Consider the following 20,744-nt stretch of genomic DNA (forward strand, 5'->3'; position numbering starts at 1 on the left):
GGTGGTGAGCAATGCTGCTCCCTCGAGAGAAGAGAAGCAGAGCGAGAAGTGACTGTTAAGACCCCTTTTATTTCTTAGCAGGCACAATTCTCCGGAACGTCAGATTGACCCGCGGAGCCAGCACCTTCTTGCGGACGGGAAGGCTATGGTACCAGTGTGTGTTGGTGGGGGGCTTCATCACCAGCAGGCTCCCGTGGGCCAGCTGCAGCCGCACCCCCGCCACGCGCCGGGCCGGGCTCCTGCCCCGGGAGTCCTTGTGGCGGAAGAGGAAGTCCCTGCAGGCCCCAAAGGAGACGGAGGCAATGGGGATGCCGGGGGCCAGTTCCCTTTCGTCGTCCCGGTGCTCCCCGATGTGGTCATGGCCGTCCTTGTACCTGTAGCCAGGAGACAGGCACGGCTCGGAGACTCGGCCCGGCCACACCTCCTTCTCCCCACGGGCGGCGGGGTCTGCCACCCTCGGCTGGGGCCCACAGCAGCTGGGCCCCACGCAGCTCCACCGTGTTCCCCTCTGTGATCTCATCTTGAAGACACAAGGAAGGAAGCCAAGCTCCTGTCCCGCATTGCTGTGTCCGTTCCCCCGTAAACCACTGTCACACGGATGCATGGGAGAAAACGCAGATCCCGAGCGCCAGGCACACCCACAGCTTCCCCCACACCCACAGGCACTGCCCTGTAGTTAGCAGCTACCCCTCCCTCCGCCTCCTCCCAGGGTTCTCAACCAGGCTGGCTCTGCACCCAGGAGACATTTCCGGTTGCTAGGATGTACTAGGGTGTGCGTGCGTGCCAGCAGCATTGGCGGGTACAGGCCAGGCCGTCTGCCCCACAGCAGGCGGGCCCCCCACACCCAAGGGTTACCCAGCCCCAAATGTCAGGCGTGGGGCCACCGGAAAAACCGTGCCCTAGACCCAAAGCCCTGGCTGGCAGCCACTCGCAGTCAGATGAGCCTGCGGTTCCCAGGACATTCGGCGCTGCCTGCAATGTTGCCTGGCAGCCCCGCGTAGCCCGGCTCTGCTGGTGCACCGCACTCCTGGGGCCCTGGAGAATCACCCACCCTATGAATGGAGGCAGCGTGCTGGGGTCCCCAAGGCTCCCCTTGGGAAGGGACAGGAAACAAGGGGCATCACCTGTTGATGAGCACGAAGTTGAAGGTGTGTCCTGTCGCTCCAGACACGCGGTCCCGGACACGCTCCAGCACGGGGATCCAGGGCCGTGGTGACAGCGTGAGGCCCGAGAACGTGTACGTCAGCCCTGCGTCACCGTAGGTCGCCTGCTTCCTGGGCACGCTGTGCCACTTCCCGAACACCTGGACCCTGGCCAGCGCACCTGTGTGGACGCAACGGAGCCCTTCTTGTCTGCCGCAAGCCCAGAAATCCAGGCAGGTGAGTGCTGCACACTTGCTCCCTGGGTGTCCAGACGAGAGGAAATACAGTGCCACTTCCCGGTGTCCTGCAGGGTAACCTGGTGCCCCGCCCACCCGGACTGGGGCAGCTAAGAGGGCGGGCCTTGGGGGAGCCCTCAGACTGGGGCCTCTGTGATTGAATTCTGGTGGCTTCCTAAGAACACGGAGGCCTTCGGACACAGACACACGCGCCCCCTGTCTCCTGCCACTCGGTGCCCCGTCCACCGGGGACTGTCAGCAAGGCGGCCATCACCGGGGGTCAGGCTGTGCCATTTCATTGCCCTCACTGTGGTGGGCTCGGCGCTGAGCCCAGGGAAGCAGACCGCTGGCTAGTCCACACCTCCGAGCCAGCTTCCTGCGGCTGCGCCCAATATGCAGCAGGTAAAGCCCACTACCTGAAGACTGACTGACTCGAAAGGCAGAGTGACAGGGAGGGAGAAACAGAGATCTTCCATCTGCTGGTTCACTCCCCAGGGGTCACAATGGCTGGAGCGGGGCTCAGCCGGAGCTAGGAGCCAGGAATTCCTGCCACCTGTGTGGGAGACCCAGACGGGGTTCCTGGCTCTTGGCTTTGGACTTCCCCAGACCTGACTGTTGTGAGCATCTGGGGAGTAAACCAGCGGATGGAAAATCCTCTCTCTCTCTCTCTCTCTCTCTCTCTCTCTGCAGGCTGCACCCCTAGCTGCTAGAGTATTTCAGAAGGTTCATGGGAAATAGCATTAGAAATTTATTTTTGTGGGGGCCGGCACCATGGTGCAGTAGGTTAATCATCTGCCTGTGGCGCCAGCATCCCATATGGGCGCTGGTTCTAGTCCCGGCTGCTCCTCTTCCAGTCCAGCTCTCTGCTGTGGCCTGGGAAAGCAGTGGAGGGGCCCCTGCACCCACATGGGAGACACAGGAGAAGCTCCTGGCTCCTGGCTTCGGATCAGCCCAGCTCCGGCCATTGCAGCCTTTGGGGAGTGAACCAATGGAAGGAAGACCTTTCTCTCTGTCTCTCTCTCTCACTCTCTGTAACTCTACCTCACAAATAAATGAAAATCTTATTAAAAAATTTATTTTTGTGCAAACCATTTCTGAAATCCATGTAGTTTTTTCATAATGCACATTTTCCAGGAACATCTTCAAGACCCTTCGTGTCCGTGAGTTTCAGTTATTTTTGCAGTTAAGCCAACGCCTAACTCCATCTCCCAGGAGCCGTCTGAAAGGGCCTAGTGTTCTGAGTCAGCTGGTCTCAGGCTTCTGTGCGCTTCCCGCCTCCAGGTGGGGCTCCCAGTGGACAGGCCTGCCTGTCCTATTCCAGGTGGCATCCCCAGCACTGTCCCCCCACCACGTGCAGGGAGCGTGTGACAACTGCAAACCCCTCCCTCCCGCAGGGCTTCCAAGTTCCAATCTGTCCACACACAGGCGTGTGCGCGCACACACACACACACACACACACACCCCTCTGCTTACCTGTAAAGTACTCCACTTCTCTCTCCAACTCCTGGAGAATCTCGTCGGCCTCGGTTTTGCCAAACAGGACGGTGTAATCGCAGTCCAGCCCCTCGGCCCGAATGTGCTGCCAGCTGGGGTCTGCCGGGTGGGCCCCGCTCCCGCCGGCCTCTCGCCGGGGCCTCTTGCTGCTGGGCTCCCCGTCCCCATCCGCCGCAGCCGGCTTGTCTCGGGTCTCCTCCTTCCCCTCCCCTGGAAGGCTGCCTGGAGACCCCTTCACCAGGAATCTGTCCATCCGAGGGACTGCTCAGGCTCTGTCCTCGATGCAAAACTGTGTTCCCAGGAGGGGTCACTCTGCCAGCCTCCCTCCTCCCGCTTCCGTGTTAGTGTATAAAAACCACGTCCTGGGAAGGAAGCAGAGCGCCTTGAAGATGGACAGCGGGGACCACCTAGTCCAGGGTCTCTCACCCTGGCTATGCTGACAGCTGGCCTGCAGCACCCCCTAGGGGTGCGCTCGCGCCCAGGCACCTGACCTGGTAACAAACTCCGCCTGGGAAGTCACATGCCATAGTCAAATTTAGAATCTCTGATCCAAACCCTTATATTACCAAAAAAAAAAAAAAAAAAAAAAAAAATCAACATTTGTGAGGGAGAGCCCCCACTCCTGCTGGTTCACTCCCCACAGGGCCGCAACAGCCAGGTCTCAGCCAGGAGCTCATCCCGGTCTCCCACGGGGGGCGGAGGCGCGGGGACCCAGGTACTGGAGCCACCGCGGCTGCCTCCCAGGGTGCACCTTAGCAGGGAGCCGGAGTCAGGAGCTGAGCTGGGGCTGGAGCCCAGGCCCCCGCAGGTCGGATGCTGCTGTCCTGGGCAGCTTCTTGGCCCCTGCCCCCCAGCCCTGCCCCAGACCCTCATTTTACAGCTGGGGAGCCTGACACCCAGAGAAGCAGGGTCTCTCTGTCCGTGTGTCCGGTCCACGCAGCGTTAAAACAGCACAGCGCAGGAGGAGACAAGAGCTAAATACACAAACCATTAAACACGGTCATGCGCACTCCGGCTTCTGAGCCCGAGAATGAGCACCGGCGCGCGTGCGTGCGTGGACCCGGCGCGGCGCCGAGCAGCCCGGCGCCCCGTAAACGCCCGAGCAGGGGCCCCGCCGGCGGGACGTAGGCTCGCCCCGGGCCGCAGCTCTGCTTCCGCGTCCAAGCGGGGCCCGCTGGGAGCGCAGAACGCGCGGCGGGCGGCCTCCTGGCGCCCCCTGGCGGCGCCCGGCGAGCAGGGCCGCGATCGGGCTCACCAAGGCTCACTCCGCTACTGCGGGCGTCCTCGCGTCCGGATGCGGGGTGGGCTCCCCCGGGCGTGCGCTGCCTCCCAGAAGACTGCACGGGAGGACTGCGGGAAGTGCTGCCGCGCTCCAAGCCTTAGGTTCTGGGGCAGGTGTGACGACTACCGCATCTCCCGGCTCAGCTTCCCGGGAACCTGCACTCAGCGGGAGGCAGACGGTGTCTGCTCCAGGACTCGGGTCCCTGCAGGGAGGCCCAGCCCCGCCACGACCCCGGTGGGAATTTGGGGAGTGAACCAGTGGGTGGGAGCTCTCTCTCACCCGCCTTTCAAATAAATCAAATAATGGGGGCTGGCATTGTGGCGAGGTCGGAACCGGAGCCCGGTTCAAATCCCAGCTACTCTGCTTCTGATCCAGCTCTCCACTAAAGCGCCTGGGACTCTTAACCCAAGTGTCTGGGCCCCCGCCATCCATGTAGGACACCGTGATGGAGCTCCAGGCCCCTGACTTGGGCCTGGCCCAGCCACGGCTGTTGCAGAAATGTGGGAGTGAACCAGTGGAAGGAAGCTTGCTCCCTCGCTCTCTGCCTTTCAAGTAAATCAAAATAAAAAGGTTAAAATACACCTCCAGGGGCCGGCGCTGTGGCGCGCTGGGTTGGGCCTCTCTGCCTGCAGCGCCAGCATCCGGTTCAAGTCCTGGCTGCTCCACTTCCGATCCAGCTCTCTGCTATGGCCTGGGAAAGCAGTAGAAGAAGGCACAAGTCCTTAGGCCCCAGCACCCATGTGGGAGACCCAGAAGAAGCTCCTGGCTCCCGGCTTCAGATCGGCGCAGCTCCAGACATTATGGCCATTTGGGGAGTGAACCAGCGGATGGAAGACCTCTCTCCCTCCCTCCCTCCCTCCTTCTCTCTCTCTCTCTCAACTCTGCTTCGCAAATAAACAAGTCCTGAATGCACCCATTTCCAGGCCCGGGTCTCAGGGGCCCGACACCCCCACCCCCACCCCGCCCAACCCCCTAGGAAACCAGCTTTTCTACAAGCTAGAGTTTTATTCTAAGCCTACCTGGAAACCGCAGGAAATGTTTAGACTCGCAATTTACATTTCCAAAGGGTCGGGATTTCCACTACAAAGAGATGGCGCCCAGACCCCGCAGGTGTGTGGGGCGGGGGAGGGTCCCGCAGGCCCGCAGGGTGGGCTCCAGGCCCTAGAAAACAGGCTGCGGACAAGGGATGACCGACAGCCCGGCCAACCGCGCCCGAGGCTCACTCAGGCCCCAAGGAGGGAGCCGCAGGAGGCAGGGGCGGGCGCCCGGACCCTACAGCCGGCGCCACTCCCACCCCTCACCCCGCACACCTGGCGCCTCGGCCCCTCCCGCACATGCGCACTGAGCCCTCCGACCACCCCGCCCCCGCCGAGCCCCCCGCTCGGAGCATGCGCGGGCCTTTGGCGCCAATTTTAGGAGGTCGCTGCAGTAGCCAGCCTAGCGGGTCCCCGGGCGGTGCGCGTTCGCTGCCTTGTCGGCTTCGGGATGATCGGCCAAAAGACCCTCTACTCCTTCTTCTCCCCGAGCCCCGCCGGCAAGCGACACACCCGCAGCCCCGAGCCGGCCGCCCCGGGGACCGGCGTGGCGGCCGCGACTGAGGAGAGCAGAGATGCGGAGGTGAGGCGCGGCGGGGGCTGGGCGCGGGGGCCGGGGAGGGGGAGGCAGCTGAGAGCCCCGTGTGGCCGAGGGGGTGCGGGAGCGCCCCGCTACGTCGGTAAACCCGGGCCCCCGGTTCAAAACACTCTCCACGTGTTCAAAACAGCCGCCTCGGTACTCCATCGGCCGCCATGCTTAGAGGCTGGCCAATGAGGACGTGTCTCTAGGCCCACTAAGCCAATGGGCGCGTCGCGGGCACGCCCTGGGCGCCCCGCTTGTCCAATCAAAAGAGGAAGGAGGCGGGACCCGGGGGCAGGGGAGATTTTTGCCGCGAAAAGGCCGCGTGGGGACGCCTATGGCGGGTCCGGCTGGGCGGGGCGCAGGGATGCAGGCCCCCGAGCCCCGCGAATCCCTCCTGGCCGCTCTCCCGGTCCGGCTTTAGCACCGAACACCCCGGTTTCGCGGGGCAGGCTCAGTCCTGGGCGCTGGTTTTGCAAGCGTGTGCGCCGCTCATGGGCATCTTGGGCCGATGGCCGCTGGGTTTGCACCGGGAGCTGCGGGCGCTCTGGAAGGGGCGGCTGCAGCCCGTGACCCGCCATCCCGGGCACCCCTTGCAGGCCAGCCCCGCCAAGAAGGCCCGGGCCGGGAAGGACGAGCCCGGCACTCCGCCCTCGTCGCCGCTCAGCCCCGAGCAGCTGGTCCGCATCCAGAGGAACAAGGCCGCGGCCTTGCTGCGGCTCGCGGCCCGCAACGTGCCCGTGGGCTTTGGGGAGAGCTGGAAGAAGCACCTCTGCGGGGAGTTCGGGAAGCCGTACTTTATCAAGGTGAGCGTGCCCGCCGCGGGGCCTTTCCCCGTCCTGATAGCCTGGCCGGCCAAGTCCACGTCTCCTAGATGATTCGCCGGCGCGGGCACTTAATTCGCTCCTTGAAGACGGGGTACAACAAGGCTAGGCTGTTTGGAATCCGCGCACTCCGGCTGGGTTCAGGGAAGACGTTTGGACGGTGTGACGTCACTTCCTGGTCAGCCACTGAGTTAGTCTGTTCGCCGGGAAAGCTTGGTGTAGTAAAAGCACCTGCTGGCCGGAACTGGCCTCTTTACAAAGGAGAGGGGAGTTGGCGGGTCAGGAAATCAAGGCCTGGGGGTAGGGGAGGGGGTAGAGGGGCCTGGGGGGAGCAGCGGCTGCTGCTGTTTATTTAAGGAGTTTGCACGTAGGTCGTGGCCAAGAGCCAGAGGAGCCTTCCCGAAGCTTGCGTTAGACGCTTTCCCTCTGACTTCTCTGGCTGCCGGTGCCGATCTGATTGTAACTCTGCTTTATCTTTACCTAAGCTCATGGGATTTGTTGCGGAAGAAAGAAAGCATCACACAGTTTATCCGCCCCCACACCAGGTCTTCACATGGACCCAGATGTGTGATATACGAGACGTGAGTACAGGCTGCTTAGCAGGGGAGGGAGTCCTGGGCTGTTTTGTCACTGGGGGCTCTGGAGTTGAGTCGGGGTCCAGAATTAAGTAGAGACACTAACGCTGTGGCTTACTCTTCTTAACCTTTGCCCTGTGGAGGAAATAGACCTGTGTCCGCGGGTTCAGTCCTGGGCCTGAGAAGTGAGCACCAACTGCCCTCCTGCCTTGTGGCCACGCCCCCCTGCTGTGTGGCCACGCCCCCTGGGTTGGGCAAGGTGGCCTTGCTCCTTGGTTCTGGGTTCTGAAAACCAACTGGCTCCACCTACTGCAGCCCCTCCTGGAAGCCTGTTGCCCAGGGCCTGGGACATTGCTTCCTGTAGCTCCTCCCACACAGGCCGCCTCCCCTCACCCTGGAGGGCTTTAGGGATTTCAGTTTTCAGTGGAGACCAAAAGCTTTGTATATAGCTCTGTAGTTCTGAGAATTTTCTTTTTTTTATTGAGTCTTGGTAATTCAGTACCAGTTTGTCCTTTATGCCACGTTGTGGCTATTAATGATCATTATACACACGGAGGCCTGTGCGTCTCGGGGTAGGCGTTCGGTGCAGCACCCCGCAGTGTGCCTGGGTTTGCGCCCTGACTCTGCTCCCATTCCTGCGCCCTGTTGATGTGCATGCTGGGAGGCAGCAGGTGATGGCTCAAGTGCTTGGGTCCCTGACACCCGTGTGGGAGACCAAGATGGAGCTCTTGGCTCCCGACTTCAGCCTGGCCCAGCCCTGTCTGTTGCAGGCATCTGGGCAGTGAACCAGTAGATAGAAAAACCTGTCTATGTCTCTCCTGCCTCTCAAATAATTTTGGGGTTGCCTGGGCCAGCCGGGCTTCATGGCAGATGAGCACAGAGAGGACCGAGGGGTTAGGTGACTCCCAAAATGCTCCCTCCCCCGTGACCGAGGCCCCCAGCCTGAGTGTCCCCGTCCAGACATGCAGGCCACAGCGGGAGCCACAGAAGCCCCCAGGTCACGGGGACATCTACAGCTGGGTTTTGAGCAGAAGTCCGCGTGGAGGCAGATCCTGGGGAAAGCAGCGGAGCGGGGAGTGAAGCCGTGGGCAGGGCAGGGCAAGACAGGCCGCCCTGAGTCCCAGCACGCACACTGGGGACCTGCGTCTGACCACCCACTCCCAGCGCCTGTGACCTCAACAGCTCTTCATCTTGTGCCGTTTGTGGGGTGGGGTATCCGGATCACTAAGACTCACCAAGGAGCCCCTGGGCGTGGCTCTGCATAGATTTAAAATGCACACATCCTTGGGCCTGCGACCCCACTAGGGATGCGCCAGTTCCACGCGAGTAAGAGCCTTGGTGGCAGGGTGTCTGTCCCAGGTGCTCAGTGCAGGAGTTTGGTGCTGGGGCCCAGTGACCGGGGACTCTGGACCAGGTGTGCGACAGGGGAAATGCCAAATGTAACTCATTGAGTAAGCCCAGTTAAATTTATCTGAAGGGCAGAGCAACAGGTCTTCTATCGATGGTTCACTCCCCAAGTAGCTGCAGTGGCCAAGCCAAAGCCGGGAGCCCAGGTGTCCATGCTGGCCCCCCACCTGGGTGGCAGGGACGCAGGTGTTGGGCTAACATCAGCTGCCTCCCGTGTGCATTAGCAGGGAGCTGGATTGGAAGCAGAGCAGCCAGGACTCCAACAGGCACCCCAGTGCCAGTCTCACGCGTGGTGGCTTGACCCTGGGTACCCCAGCTTGTTTTTATTAAACACTCGTCGGGAAGGAGGTGGGGCAGCGTGTCAGGATGGCGGAGCGAAGGACCCTTTGGTCATGGACTTAGCGGAGCATCACTCACTACCCCTTGGGGTGGGGTCCTCAGGCTCCCCTTCTCACTGGGCCCTTGCGCAGGCTATCGCAGGTCAGCCCGGTGTGGTGCGGCCTGCACAGCAGTGTCGTTGGTTCCTTGTGCTTGGTGTTCACAGGTGAAAGTTGTCATCCTGGGACAGGATCCATATCATGGACCCAGTCAAGCGCACGGGCTCTGCTTCAGCGTCCAGAGACCTGTCCCGCCTCCACCCAGGTACGCTGGCGCCAGTCCAGTCGTGGTTGCCTGTGCGCGTGTGCTCGCAAGAGCCAGGTGCGACTGTGGGAGACTGCCACTTGCCTCCGGAGCAGGATTTCTCAATCTGGGCGCTGTTGACGTGCGTGGGCGGCTGGGTCGTTCTGCGCACTGTGAGACGTCCAGTGGCGGTGGGGGGACACGGCCACCACTGGTTACGGTCCACTGCTTTGAAGGGTTTCGTGTGTGAGGCTGATTATATGTGTGCACGTGCCTGGTGTAAGGGGACCTCAACGGGGTCATGGAAAGTCGGCACGATCTTTTAATTCCATTTTCCATGAACTTTTTGAAGCTCCCTTATATTTAAAATAAAAATGAAAAGCCGTCCGCTTCCTTGAGGAGGCGGCTGATGAACTTGGTCTTCCAAAGTCTTGCTGTTCCTCAGGCACGGGCAGTGGGGGTCTGGCTGATGGAGCCAGCGGGACGCCCACAGGTGCTGATCTGGGTCACCGGGGTGGCGTGTTCCATTGTCAGTCCAGGGCTGGCTCCGGAGGCCCCGCCTCCGAGCCTTTCACCTGTCCCTTGGGAAACACTGACCGCTCAAGGCTTCTCCTGTTTTCTTCCGGCTTGCTTTCAGTTTGGAAAACATTTACAAAGAGCTGTCCACAGACATAGAAGGCTTCGTTCATCCTGGCCATGGCGATCTCTCCGGGTGGGCCAAGCAAGGTAAAGCCCCGGCCGTGGCCGTACCACGCTGCCAGCCACAGCTGTCCTGCGGGTTGGCGCGCTCGCTTGTACGTTGGCGAATTTCTCTGTCGGAAGTCGGGGCGTGGAGCTGTTTGCCGTGCAGCCAGTGAATACATGGTATTTCCTTCTGCCTTCCTGGTCATAATGACAACGTCACGCTCCAGGAGCAGAGCATGGACGCTTTAGTTCCGTTTGGCTCTCTGTAATCTCCTGGGGCCACTGCAGCTCACTTAGGGTATTTTTCAAGTTGATTCTGATGAGGATGTGACCCGTGTTTACCACAGCAGACTGGGGGATGCCAAAGGCAGGGATGAGAAGACAATGCCCTGTCGCCCCCTCGCCCTGCGGGCACCCCTGGGCTCCCTCAGCCGTGTGGAGTCCCCCCTCACTCCTGTGTGTTCGGCCCCGTTGTTGGGGGCAGCTGCTGCGGCTGAGCCCACCGCTGACCTGCGTCCCCGCTGTGTGTCCGTAGGCGTGCTGCTGCTCAACGCCGTGCTCACCGTCCGCGCCCACCAGCCCACTTCCCATAAGGACCGGGGCTGGGAGCAGTTCACCGACGCGGTCGTGTCCTGGCTGAACCACAACTCCAGTGGCCTCGTCTTCCTGCTCTGGGGCTCCTACGCTCAGAGGAAGGGCAGCGCCATCGACCGGGTATGTCTTGTCCTGTGCTAACACTTGCTACATGTCTCTGAGGCTTGCATAGTGTGGCTTCTATGGACTGTTTAAAAAATTTATTTATTTGAAAGCAGAGTTACAGGGTGATGGGGGTGGGGGAGACAGAGATCTTCCAACTGCTGGCTCACTCCCCAAATGGCTGCAATGGTCAGGACTGGGCCAGGCCAAAGCCAGGAGCTTGGCACTCCATCCAGGTCTCCCACGTGGGTACCAGGACCCACGTGCTTGGGCCGTCTTCTGCTGCTTTCCCAGGCACATTAACAGGGAGCTGGATCGGAAGTGGAGCAGTTGAGCCAGTGTCACAGCTCAGCCCGCCACACTACGACACCAGCCCCTGTTTTTAACACTTTAGAGGGTTCAGAGTCTTCCAGGAGTCCCTGCTCTGTAGCCCTGGAAAGCTCATGTTCTAGAATGAGTTCTGTTCCCTCTTAGGGCTGTCAGAACTAGAACTGGGTTTCCCATTGACAGTAGAGTTTAGACCAGTGACAGGCGGGAAGGCAGCTGGCTAGGTTGTGGCCCCTGGGGTTAGTAATCAGCCATCAGCACAGAGGGTCCCCCCGCCTGAGCTCTGACGGAAGGCCCAGCGCCACCACCCGCCCAGCCGTCCCACCGTGCCCTGCCCCCTGTCGCCTCTTCGTTCTTCCCCAGTCACTGCTGACGCACCTGTACACCTGGCTGCTGCGCCCAGACGCCCGGGACTGGCCCCGGAGGCTGTCCTTTCCCTCGTGCCCTCATCCGCCCTCAGCTCTGCCCCCCGGTGAGCAGCAGCTCTCCAGGCCCGCAGGATCGATGAGCCATGACGGGGCCCCGGGGTTCGCTCAGGCAGCAGGGAGGGACGTGGGTGAGGAGGGTTGGAGCAAAGGCTGCGGTAAGTGGCGAGGGGTCTTAGCTGAGATAAACCGGCTTCCCGCATCAGTAGGACGGCACTGGTGTGTCGGCTGTGGGCACACGGTCCCCTCCCCATATCCCACATGGCACCAAGCTGAACACTTTCCATGCTGACCCCTCCAGAGGCTCTGAGGGTAGGACCGCAGCTGTCTGGGGCACTAACCTCGCAGGAGCTGCTAGGGCCTGGTATTAAGATGGTAAGAGTGTGCACAAGGGTGATTTCTGATCTCCCTGTCTCCGGAAGGTTCCGGCCACGTAGCTCTCACAGCGTTGGTTGTCATTCGTGGTCTACGTGATTTAGCCTAAAAGCTGGGTTCTAGTCCCGTTCGGGGCGCCAGATTCTGTCCGGTTGCTCTTCTTCCAGGCCAGCTCTCTGCTATGGCCCAGGAAAGCAGTGGAGGATGGCCCAGGTGCTTGGGCCCTGCACCCACATGAGAGACCAGGAGAAGCACCTGGCTCCTGGCTTCGGATCAGCGTGGTGCACCGGCCACAGCGGCCATTGCGGGGTGAACCAATGGAAAAAGGAAGACCTTTCTCTCTGTCTCTCTTGCTGTCCACTCTGCCTGTCCAAAAAAAAAAAAAAAAAAACTGTAGACGCAGCGTGATGATGAAAGTGGGGTGCTGGGCTGGCATTGTGGTGTAGTGAGTTGAGTGCTGCCTGCAGTGCCTGCTTCCCATATGGGCAGTGGTTCAAGTCCCGGCTGCTCTACTTCCGATCCAGCTCCCTGCTAATGCACCTGGAAAGCAGTGGAGGATGGCCCAAATGCATGGGCCCCTGCACCCACATGGGAGACCCAGAAGAAGTTCCTGGCTCCTGCTTCAGTTTGACCCAGCCTCAAGTGCTGGCCGTTTGGGGCGTGAACCAGCAGTTGGAAGATCTCTCTGTCTCTCTGTAGCTTTGCCTTTCAAATAAATCTTACAAAGAAGGCAGGGTGCTGTCTCCAGCCCTGTGCCTCTTGGTCCTAAGCAGAGATCCACACCGTGCCTGTTACTGGGTCTGAAGAGCACATCCCATCCAGCAGCTTCCAAACTGAAACCCCGTCTCCTCCTCCACCCCATGAGACGCTGCTCCTCCACACTTGCAGGCCGTGCAGCTGACACCGTGCATCCGGGCGTCCTGGACACTGCTCACTCAGCCTGTGCTCCCCACCCCACACGCCATCAGTCCTTCATCCCACATTCTTTGTCCTCTCCTGTCAAGCCCACCCTTTCCTGACTATGCCTTTGCCCTGCGTTAGGCCCTCAGGTAGTCAACTGATGCCTCCCCGAGAGGCGGCAGGGTCGGCCCCAGCCTGCCCCCACCAGAACACCTCTCTGTGCGCCCCGAGTGCCAAGCTGAGCAAGCCTCTCACTTCTCCCTGGACCCGCTTCCATCTTTGCTTGCACAGCTGGGCCCTCTGCCCAGAGCAAGGAGGTCGTTAGGGCTCCCAGGAGCACTGCCTGGCTTGCGGTCAGCAGAGCTAACGCTTACAGGGACCGGGGCTGCTCACTTGGCCCTTCCGCGGGGACTTGGTAAGCTGGAGACACATTCCGTAGCTGCATACGGCAGTGTGGTGTCGCCTGCAGCCGCTTCCCCCGCCTACACAGCGGCTGGGGTGGGACTGGGACTTGAGCCCAGGCCATCCGGCTCAGGCTCTGCTGTGTCGATCAGAATACGCTGCCTCCCAGACAGAGACCTGAATGCAGGGATGTTTTGAAAGGCGATGATGAGCAGTTCCTATTGAAATACAGAAAAAGGGAAGACAAAAATGGCCACAGCCTCCATACACAGATAGCTACAAGTGACCCCAAAAATCAAGAGTACAGGGGTGCCTCAGTGAACACGTGGGAAGACAGAATTGAAAGTTTAATAAACTCTCTTAACCCCACGAACGTTTGGAAGTCCCCTTGGGTTCCGTCTTTGTGGAGAAGTAACTCCAGTACAGAGTATAGAGTCTGTCTTCCATCGCTGCTGTTCCTGAAAGGAATTCTATGAATAGTGTCTTGGAGACTTTTCCAGGAAAATAAATGCTGGTGGATTGTTATTTTACCCCCGCTTGATAAACGGGAGGCGTCCCAAATCGGTGTGTTGGTCAGGCCACGTTCTAGTGGCTTCGTGGTATTCTGCAGCTAAGAACCTGAGGACACGGGTGTGCGTGGCTCCAGACACTGGGCTTGCATGTGGCTTGGGCTGGTAGAGGCAGTGCAGGGAGCGTCCCGCGTCCCGGCGCCTGTTAGCAAGTGCAGTCTGCGGGGGAACTGCACGATGGGAAGGGCCTGGCCCTTGAGAATGGCATAGCTCACGCCAAACGGAAGGCTGACCCCGGCCTCCGTGTGCGGAGAGCTTCACAGGTAGGTGGGTGCTTTAGGTGAACAAGCAAGAGGCCTGGAGTCCAGCCAGAGTCGGGGAACTGTGCCCCTGCCTTAGGGTGCACAGCCGTCTCTGAAGGCCCCAAACCTGCCCTCTTGTCTTTTCCAGAAGCGGCACCACGTCCTGCAGACGGCCCACCCCTCCCCCTTGTCGGTGTACAGAGGCTTCTTTGGCTGCAGGCATTTTTCTAAAACCAATGAGCTGCTGCGGAAGTCTGGCAAGAAGCCCATCGACTGGACGAAGCTGTGACCGGGACTGAAGGCGTGGGCTCCGGGCAGCTGCTGCCGACAGTGCTCGCCCGCGACCACGTGGCATTGCAAAGCTCCCCATTGCTAAGTACTGTGTGCGGGGCTGCCCTCTGACCCCTGTCTCTGCACGTGACCCCTCCAGACAAGACCAGACGAGAGCCTGAACCAAGGCAGAGGTGGCCTTGGGGGAGACGTGCAGTTCCCCCAGAGGTACTTGCTTCCTCGGCTCTCTCCCCGCCCCGGGTGGGGACGGCGGGCCACGTGCGCTTTTCTGGTGGCCCGGTGCCTGCTGCTGCTGCTGTCCACCTGGCAGGTGCAGGTGCTGCATGTTTGCTTCTAAAGGCATCCTGGTCTCCGCCAGGCACACTGTCCCCGGGTCTTTGAAGGAGCCCTCGTCCTCTCCAAGTTTGAGGATGCTTTGCAGTTTCTAGAAGTCTGGCTCAGAAATGGGCTGTTTCCTGATTGCTCAGGTGGTGTCTCTTGGTTTCTCCCGTTACCTCGACTGTCTAGAAGGGGTGGTGGGAGTTGAACCGGGAGGAGGAAGTGGGGTGAGGGGTTGTGTTGGTTTTTTACCAGAAGGGGTGAGTTTTCTCCCGTTTTCCTGCCGTGGAGTTTAAGGCAGCAGTGACTGCCACGTGCTGTTTTTTTATGGACTGAAGTCACTGGGATATTTTTTCTGTAACACTGGAGTTTGTTTTTTTTGTTTGTTTGTTTGTTTTTTTAACAAATATGCTTAAGCAGAGATATTTTTCAATCCTTTTATAAAGAGATGGTCTTTACTGAGTGTGCGCCTCCATGCCTGATCTTGTTAGCGATGCTGTTTTGAGCTGGGTGAGCGAGTTAGCCTGCACAGGTTTGCTAATAAAAGGTTATTGAACTTTTTGCTCTGTGCCTAGCGTCCTTCAGTGTCCGTGGGCCACCCTTGTGCTTGGAGGGAGCACCCGTCCCCTCCCCCCACCCTGGTCCCCTTGGCAACAGCCACGCCCTTGTTAGCCTTCCATACCTGGCCTGATAGGAGAGAGGAGGCTGGAGCTGCACCCGACCCAGTGCTGTGGGCAGCCCGAGTGGGGTCAGGCTGCTGCGCCCCAAAGAGTACAGCTCCGACCGGCAAAAACACGCCTGCAGGAACTTGCTACTGACGTTCAGACCAGCAGCTACCTTGCTAACAGGTCAGGGATGTGGGGACCTCACCTTAGATTATTCTATGTTTACTTGAGAGGCAAAATGACAGGGAAAGACAGATAACTTGCATCCACTGGTTTAGTCTCCAAATACAACAGCCAGGATCCAGGAGCTCCCCCAGGCCTCCCACGTGGGTGACAAGTACTCGGCCCCTCTTCTGTTGCTTTCTCAGGTGCACTAATAAGCACCTGGGTCAGAAGCAGAGCAGACAGAATTTGAACCGGTCCCGGGATAGCTGATGTCATGGGGGCATTGCAAGCTGCAGCTCGACTTCCTGTGCCTCAAGACCAAGGCCCTGGTTAGCTTTGGACACCACAGAGCTCTGCTGAGTAGGGAGGGAACAAGAAGCCCAAGTTGCCATAGGGAATTCAGAAAACAAATGATTCTCTAAAAATAGATGTTAAACTTTTAGAAGTAGTAACAGGCATTCGTAGTCTAACTTTTTTTTAAATTTTCATTCTATTTGAAAGAAATATCTATTCACTCACTGGCTTACTACTCCCCAAGTGCCTACAGTGGCCAGGGCTGGGCCAGGCAGAAGGCATAAGCCAAGAACTCCATCTGGGTCACCCGTGTGGGTGGCAGGGACCCAAGTACTTGAGCCATTGTCTGCTGCCTCCCGGGACGTGCATTAGCAAGAGGCTGGGAGAGAACCAGGCACTCCTGATGGGGATGTGGCCGTCCCGGTCGACGTAACCGCTGGACCAAAGGGCTGCTCTGGCAGTCTCGGACTCACGGGTCGGACACGTCAGGACTGCAGGAACCACTCAACTGTTGAGAAAGCACCCAGGGCACAATGTGAATGAATGTGGGGCTGCGTTCCAATAAAACTTTATTTGAATTGCCGTGATGTTTGTGTTTTGTGAAATCTTTGGACTCTTACCTCCGAGCATTTAACAAATGTGAAAACCACTCGGAGGGGGGTGTAGCCTAGTGGTTATGTTGCCCGCATCCCACTCCACGTGCCTGGATCTAGTCCCCAGCTCCAGCTCCTGACCCTAGCTTCCTGCTGGCAAGCAGCAGTGATGGCCCAAGGACGTGGGATCCTGCCTGGTGTGGGAGGCCTGGATTGTTCCCAGCCTCAGCCCTTGTCAGCATTTAGGGAGTGAGCCCGCAGATTCAAGAAGACAGAGCAGTTCGTGTAGAGGAGCTGCCCCACCCCCGTCCTGTGCTGTGTATGAACAGTTCCACGTGGCCCAGCCTGGGAGCATATGAGACCCCAGCCAGAAATGATTACTGTTCACCCCCCAGCAAGTAAAAAAGGATCCGCTGAGGGCTCTCAGAATTGGGTAGACAAAATCAGTTATTATGCAAATGTACTGGGAACCATGAGTTGCCAAATAATTGTGTCGAAGTGTCAGTTTTGATCTGAGTCCAGTGGGGGCAAGGTTAGGGACTGTGACCTGTGTGCACGTGTGTTTAACAGACTAGCATGCGTCGACAGATCATGCATCCTCCCCTGTCGCATTCACGTTCCGCTTCAGTTTGTTTCTGGTATAAACGACTCAGCTGGACTGGGGTGGAGGAGCCACAGTAGGGCATGTGTGTGAGTGGCTTCCCGTGGACCTTGAAGGTGGGTGCAGAGGCGGCTTTGCTTAGGCAAGTAACTTTACGTAAGACTTTGTGAAGCTCAGATACCACTGAATAAATATATGCTTCTGTGAATGTTCTCATGTTTGGTGGAGAGTTTATGAATAACTTCGGTTTCAAGTCATCCGTATGAATTCTAGAAAACACCCACATCTTAAAGAGACAGTGTTAAGGGAGAACTGTGGTACTGGAGTTCTCGTCTTCGTGTGTATGTAGTGGGTGGGACCAGCACTGTGGCGCATGCAGTAGGTTAAGCCTCTGCTTGTGGCGCTGGCATCCCGTATGGGCGCCGGTTTGAGTCCTGGTGACACCATATGGCACCCCCTATTCTGCCCCACTTGCGATCCAGCTCCCTGCTAATGGTCTTTGAGTCACAGAAGACCCTCCCCAGAAACGTGGTTTGAGTGTTGCCTCCTCCCAGGGAGCCTGCGAGCCACTCCGGAAGGAAGCTGTCCATGCACAGCCCGGGAGCGGTCCTAGAGGCCGTGGTCGAGGCGATCATATGGCTCCCAGGCGGCGTTTGCAGGCCTGACGTAGGTACGAGGCAACTTCAAGAGGTTGTGGAAAAATAGAATTAAAAAATACATCGGTTTTGCTGAAAAAAAAAAAAAAAACTGAAATCTATGCATCATCTTTCTCCTAAGATATATTTTCCACGAAGCTTTTGAAGACACCCACATACATCCGATGTTTTAGTTGTATTTTTCTGAGAACTTTGAGACTGTCACTGGAGAAAAGGCCATAGAAGACGCCAGGTTCTTGTCTTCAGGCAAGAAGTAATTAAGGCCTGAGAGACAGGAGAGCGTAGTGATAAGACTTTATTGGGGAAGGGACAGAGAGTGCCCAGGCTGGGGGAGAGCGAGGTTACATGGTTGAATGGAGAGAATGCACCTGGCCAGGCCAGGTGGGCAGGGACTTCGTTTGGACTCCCCCCCCCCCCTTTTTTTTTCTTTTTTTTTTTTTTTTTTTTTTGACAGGCAGAGTGGACAGTGAGAGAGAGAGACAGAGAGAAAAGTCTTCCTTTGCCGTTGGTTCACCCTCCAATGGCCGCTGCGGCCGGCGCACCGCACTGATCCGATGGCAGGAGCGAGGTGCTTCTCTTGGTCTCCCATGTGGGTTCAGGGCCCAAGCACCTGGGCCATCCTCCACTGCACTCCCGGGCCACAGCAGAGAGCTGGCCTGGAAGAGGGGCAACCGGGACAGAATCCGGCGCCCTGACTGGGACTAGAACCCGGTGTGCTGGCGCCGCTAGGCAGAAGAGCCACGGCACCGGCCCTGGACTCCCTAGGTTTTTAAGGGAGTCTGTTTACCCACCTCTCCCTCTCCTCCAGGACAAAGGATGGGGAGTCCTGGTGGAAGGGTTTGTTGGGTGAAAATTAGCAAATTCCTGCCCAGATTTGCTGGCACCGGGCAGAGTAGAGGGGCAGCTGGGAAGGTTTTATCGCCCCAAGTTATCAGGTCAGGAACCCATTTGGTCCTGAGAGAGAATTCTGGGAGCTTCCCTTGGGGGAAGGGCTGGGACCACCTGGGAGGTTATCATGGTCTGGGCAGGACTTTGAAGTGCAAGTGCTGGGCTCCTGGGGCTTCTGCAGTAGGTGCTGGTCTTCAGGTCTAACACACACACACACAGGCTGCATTTCTGACTTCCTACCTAACATACTCTGTCCCTGACACTGTTGCCAGTTATAGCTGGTGACACCAAGGCTTCAACAGGACACACAGACAAAAGAAGTCCACTTCCTGCCTCTGAATCCGGTGGTGAAGATCCCTGGAAGTCCAGTACTCGAGGGCTTTTCTTTACTGGGAGATGCGCCCAGGGCAGTGGGAGCCACAGAGCCCCTGCTAAGAACCCTGCAGTCCCCCCTCCCTTCTGTCTGAGCACTGTGCTTCCCTGCCACCTGCTGGCCTCGCCAGTTCCGTAGGGACCAGAGACCAGGAGATGACCTTTGTCCCACATGCCTCCAGCCCTCCCCGTTAGGGAACATTCTGTAACGGCAGCGTGTGCTGAATTCGCTCCGCTCGGCCCTAGCGAGAGCCAGCCACCTCGGGATGAAAACAGGGCCTTTGGGTTCGTTTCTGTTTTCCCTCCAAGTCACAAGGAATGGGACACTTTCCATGCAGTGGCGCTTTTTCCCGGGGGGCTCTGGTGGACGGGACAGCAGGGGTGGCCTTCCCCGTTCAGGCCTTGTGGTTGCTCTTGACGCCCGGCAACCTGGGGGCAGTTCGTTTTCAGCATGGCACAGGCGGCCCAAATGGCCGTGTCCCCTGGACTTCAGAGGATGCTTTAGGTGGCTTAGCTATCAAAGAATCTGGAACCGAAGCAGGTGAGGGGGCTGAGAGATGGCAGGCCTTGGGATCGCTTCGCCTCGGCCCGGCCACTGTGCTGTCCGGGGCCTTGAAGGTTAAGCGATCCGGGGATATTTTTAAACAGCTGGGGCCGGTTAATCTGAAAGTGACATTTAAACTCACAACAGCCAGCCACAGCGGGCAGGGGTGGATTCCAGGGCTCGGCAAACACGGAACTTAGAAAATGTAACCCTGAACACACAGTGGAGAGGACATGGGGAAGGAGGACCGAGGCGCCAAGGGGTAAGTCAGCCCGCCCTCCGCGGGGTCCTTCGGGAAAGCTAGCCAGCGCGTCCCCCGGGAGCAGAAATGAGCTGCTAGCAGGAGCCGGCGCCGTGCAAGAGCCAACACTTGGGGTTTCCCGGGGAGCTGCCTTCCTGCTGGGCTTCAGGGCGCAGAGGGACGCCCCAGCACAGCGCCCGCTTTCTCCACGGCAGTTCACGTGCAGGCAGCTCTGTGGTTTTCTTGTTTTGCTCCCGTAGCTCCCGTCGTCAGAAAGTCTTGTTTCTGACAACTGTCTCTTCTCAACTGTTGCTGTGTGTTTAACAGGCAGGCTCTGAGCGAGGCGCTTGCAGCCAGTGGGTCTTTCCTGCTAGGAGACACGGTTTCCTTTCTGTCTTTAAAGACTTTTATTCTTTTTCATTGGAAATGAATTGGAAAGGCAGAGTTAAAGAGAGAGAGGTCTCCTACCCGCTGGTTCACTCCCCAAACGGCTGCAATGGCCGAGGCTGGGCAAGAGGAAGCCAGGAGCTGCATCCAGGTCTCCCACGTGGGTGCGGGGGCCCAAACACTCGGGCCGTCTTCTGCTTCCCCAGGTGCTGTAATAGCAGGGAGCTGGGTCAGAAATGGAGCAGCTGGGTCTTGAACTGGCACCCATACGGGATGCCAGTGTCACAGGCAGTGCCCAACCCACTTTGCCAAAACGCTGGCCCCCCAAATTTTTTTTTAATATTTATTTAGTTTATTTGAAAGGCAGAGTTACCGGAGGGTGGCAAGACAGAGATCCTCCATCCTCCGGTTCACCCCCCAAATGACCACAACAGCTGGGGCTGGGCCAGGCCAAAGCCAGGAGCCAGGAGCCCATATCGGATGCCTGTGTTGCTGGTGGCAGTGTTACCCACTATGCAACAGCGTTGGCACCCTTTAAATTTTTTTTAAAGATTTTATTTATTTGAGAGATAGAGTTACAGACAGTGAGAGGGAGAGACAGAAAGGTCTTCCGTCCACTGGTTCACTTCTCAAATGGCTGCAACAGCCAGAGCTGCGCCAATCCAAATCCAGGAGCCAGGAGCTTCTTCCAGGTCTCCCACATGGGTGCAGGAGCCCAAGCACTTGGTCCATCTTCCACTGCTTTCCCAGGCCACAGCAGAGAGCTGAATGGGAAGAGGACAGCCGAGACTAGAGCCGGTGCCCATATGGAAAGCCGGCGCCACAGGCAGAGAATTAACCTACTGTACCACAGCGCCAGCCCCTTAATTTTTATTTATTTATTTATTTTTGACAGGCAGAGTGGACAGTGAGAG

General features: G+C 58.5%; 3 protein-coding genes across 7 annotated transcripts in view; 2 read left to right on the forward strand and 1 right to left on the reverse strand.

Annotated features, from left to right (window-relative positions):
- Positions 1–49: 49 nt before the first annotated feature.
- Positions 50–6,736, reverse strand: ALKBH2 (alkB homolog 2, alpha-ketoglutarate dependent dioxygenase). 5 transcript variants are annotated; one of them, XM_008251355.4, is made up of 4 exons: positions 6,566–6,736; positions 2,852–3,234; positions 1,125–1,401; positions 50–374 (listed from the first exon to the last, which is right to left on the reverse strand). In XM_008251355.4, the coding sequence occupies exons 2-4, from the start codon at positions 3,123–3,125 to the stop codon at positions 68–70; spliced, it is 858 nt and encodes a 285-aa protein (XP_008249577.3). In that variant the 5' UTR covers positions 3,126–3,234; positions 6,566–6,736; the 3' UTR covers positions 50–67. The 5 variants fall into 5 exon arrangements, with proteins under 5 accessions (XP_008249577.3, XP_069922117.1, XP_008249576.3 ...); XM_070066016.1 differs by having other exon boundaries at positions 1,125–1,323; positions 6,566–6,729; XM_008251354.4 differs by lacking the exon at positions 6,566–6,736 and adding an exon at positions 5,174–5,473.
- On the forward strand, positions 5,541–14,991 carry UNG (uracil DNA glycosylase). Its single transcript, XM_002723177.5, has 7 exons — positions 5,541–5,771; positions 6,368–6,574; positions 7,078–7,173; positions 9,119–9,216; positions 9,833–9,921; positions 10,415–10,593; positions 13,964–14,991. Exons 1-7 carry the CDS (start codon positions 5,640–5,642, stop codon positions 14,102–14,104), a joined length of 942 nt encoding a protein of 313 aa, XP_002723223.1. The 5' UTR covers positions 5,541–5,639; the 3' UTR covers positions 14,105–14,991.
- A 4,300-nt stretch (positions 14,992–19,291) lies between these two features.
- Positions 19,292–20,744, forward strand: part of ACACB (acetyl-CoA carboxylase beta) — a 130,506-nt gene continuing 129,053 nt past the window's right edge. Inside the window, exon 1 of the mRNA XM_051835875.2 lies at positions 19,292–19,464. The gene's annotated coding sequence lies outside the window, so the exon portion shown is untranslated. The remainder of the gene's footprint in view (positions 19,465–20,744) is intronic.

This window comes from Oryctolagus cuniculus, chromosome 21 (assembly GCF_964237555.1).
Source record: "Oryctolagus cuniculus chromosome 21, mOryCun1.1, whole genome shotgun sequence".
NCBI classification, from domain to species: Eukaryota; Metazoa; Chordata; class Mammalia; order Lagomorpha; family Leporidae; genus Oryctolagus; species Oryctolagus cuniculus.

Coding starts and splice junctions, on each gene's coding strand:
- ALKBH2 (XM_008251355.4), bottom strand. CDS start 3,125: ATGGACAGATTCCTGGTGAAGGGGTCTCCAGGCAGCCTTCCAGGGGAG. Junction 1,402..2,851: donor AGAAGTGGAGTACTTTACAG/GTAAGCAGAGGG, acceptor CTGGACACCCAG/GGAGCAAGTGTGCAGCACTC. Junction 375..1,124: donor AACTTCGTGCTCATCAACAG/GTGATGCCCCTT, acceptor TCCTGGCTACAG/GTACAAGGACGGCCATGACC.
- UNG (XM_002723177.5), top strand. CDS start 5,640: ATGATCGGCCAAAAGACCCTCTACTCCTTCTTCTCCCCGAGCCCCGCC. Junction 5,772..6,367: donor AGGAGAGCAGAGATGCGGAG/GTGAGGCGCGGC, acceptor CACCCCTTGCAG/GCCAGCCCCGCCAAGAAGGC. Junction 6,575..7,077: donor GGAAGCCGTACTTTATCAAG/GTGAGCGTGCCC, acceptor TCTTTACCTAAG/CTCATGGGATTTGTTGCGGA.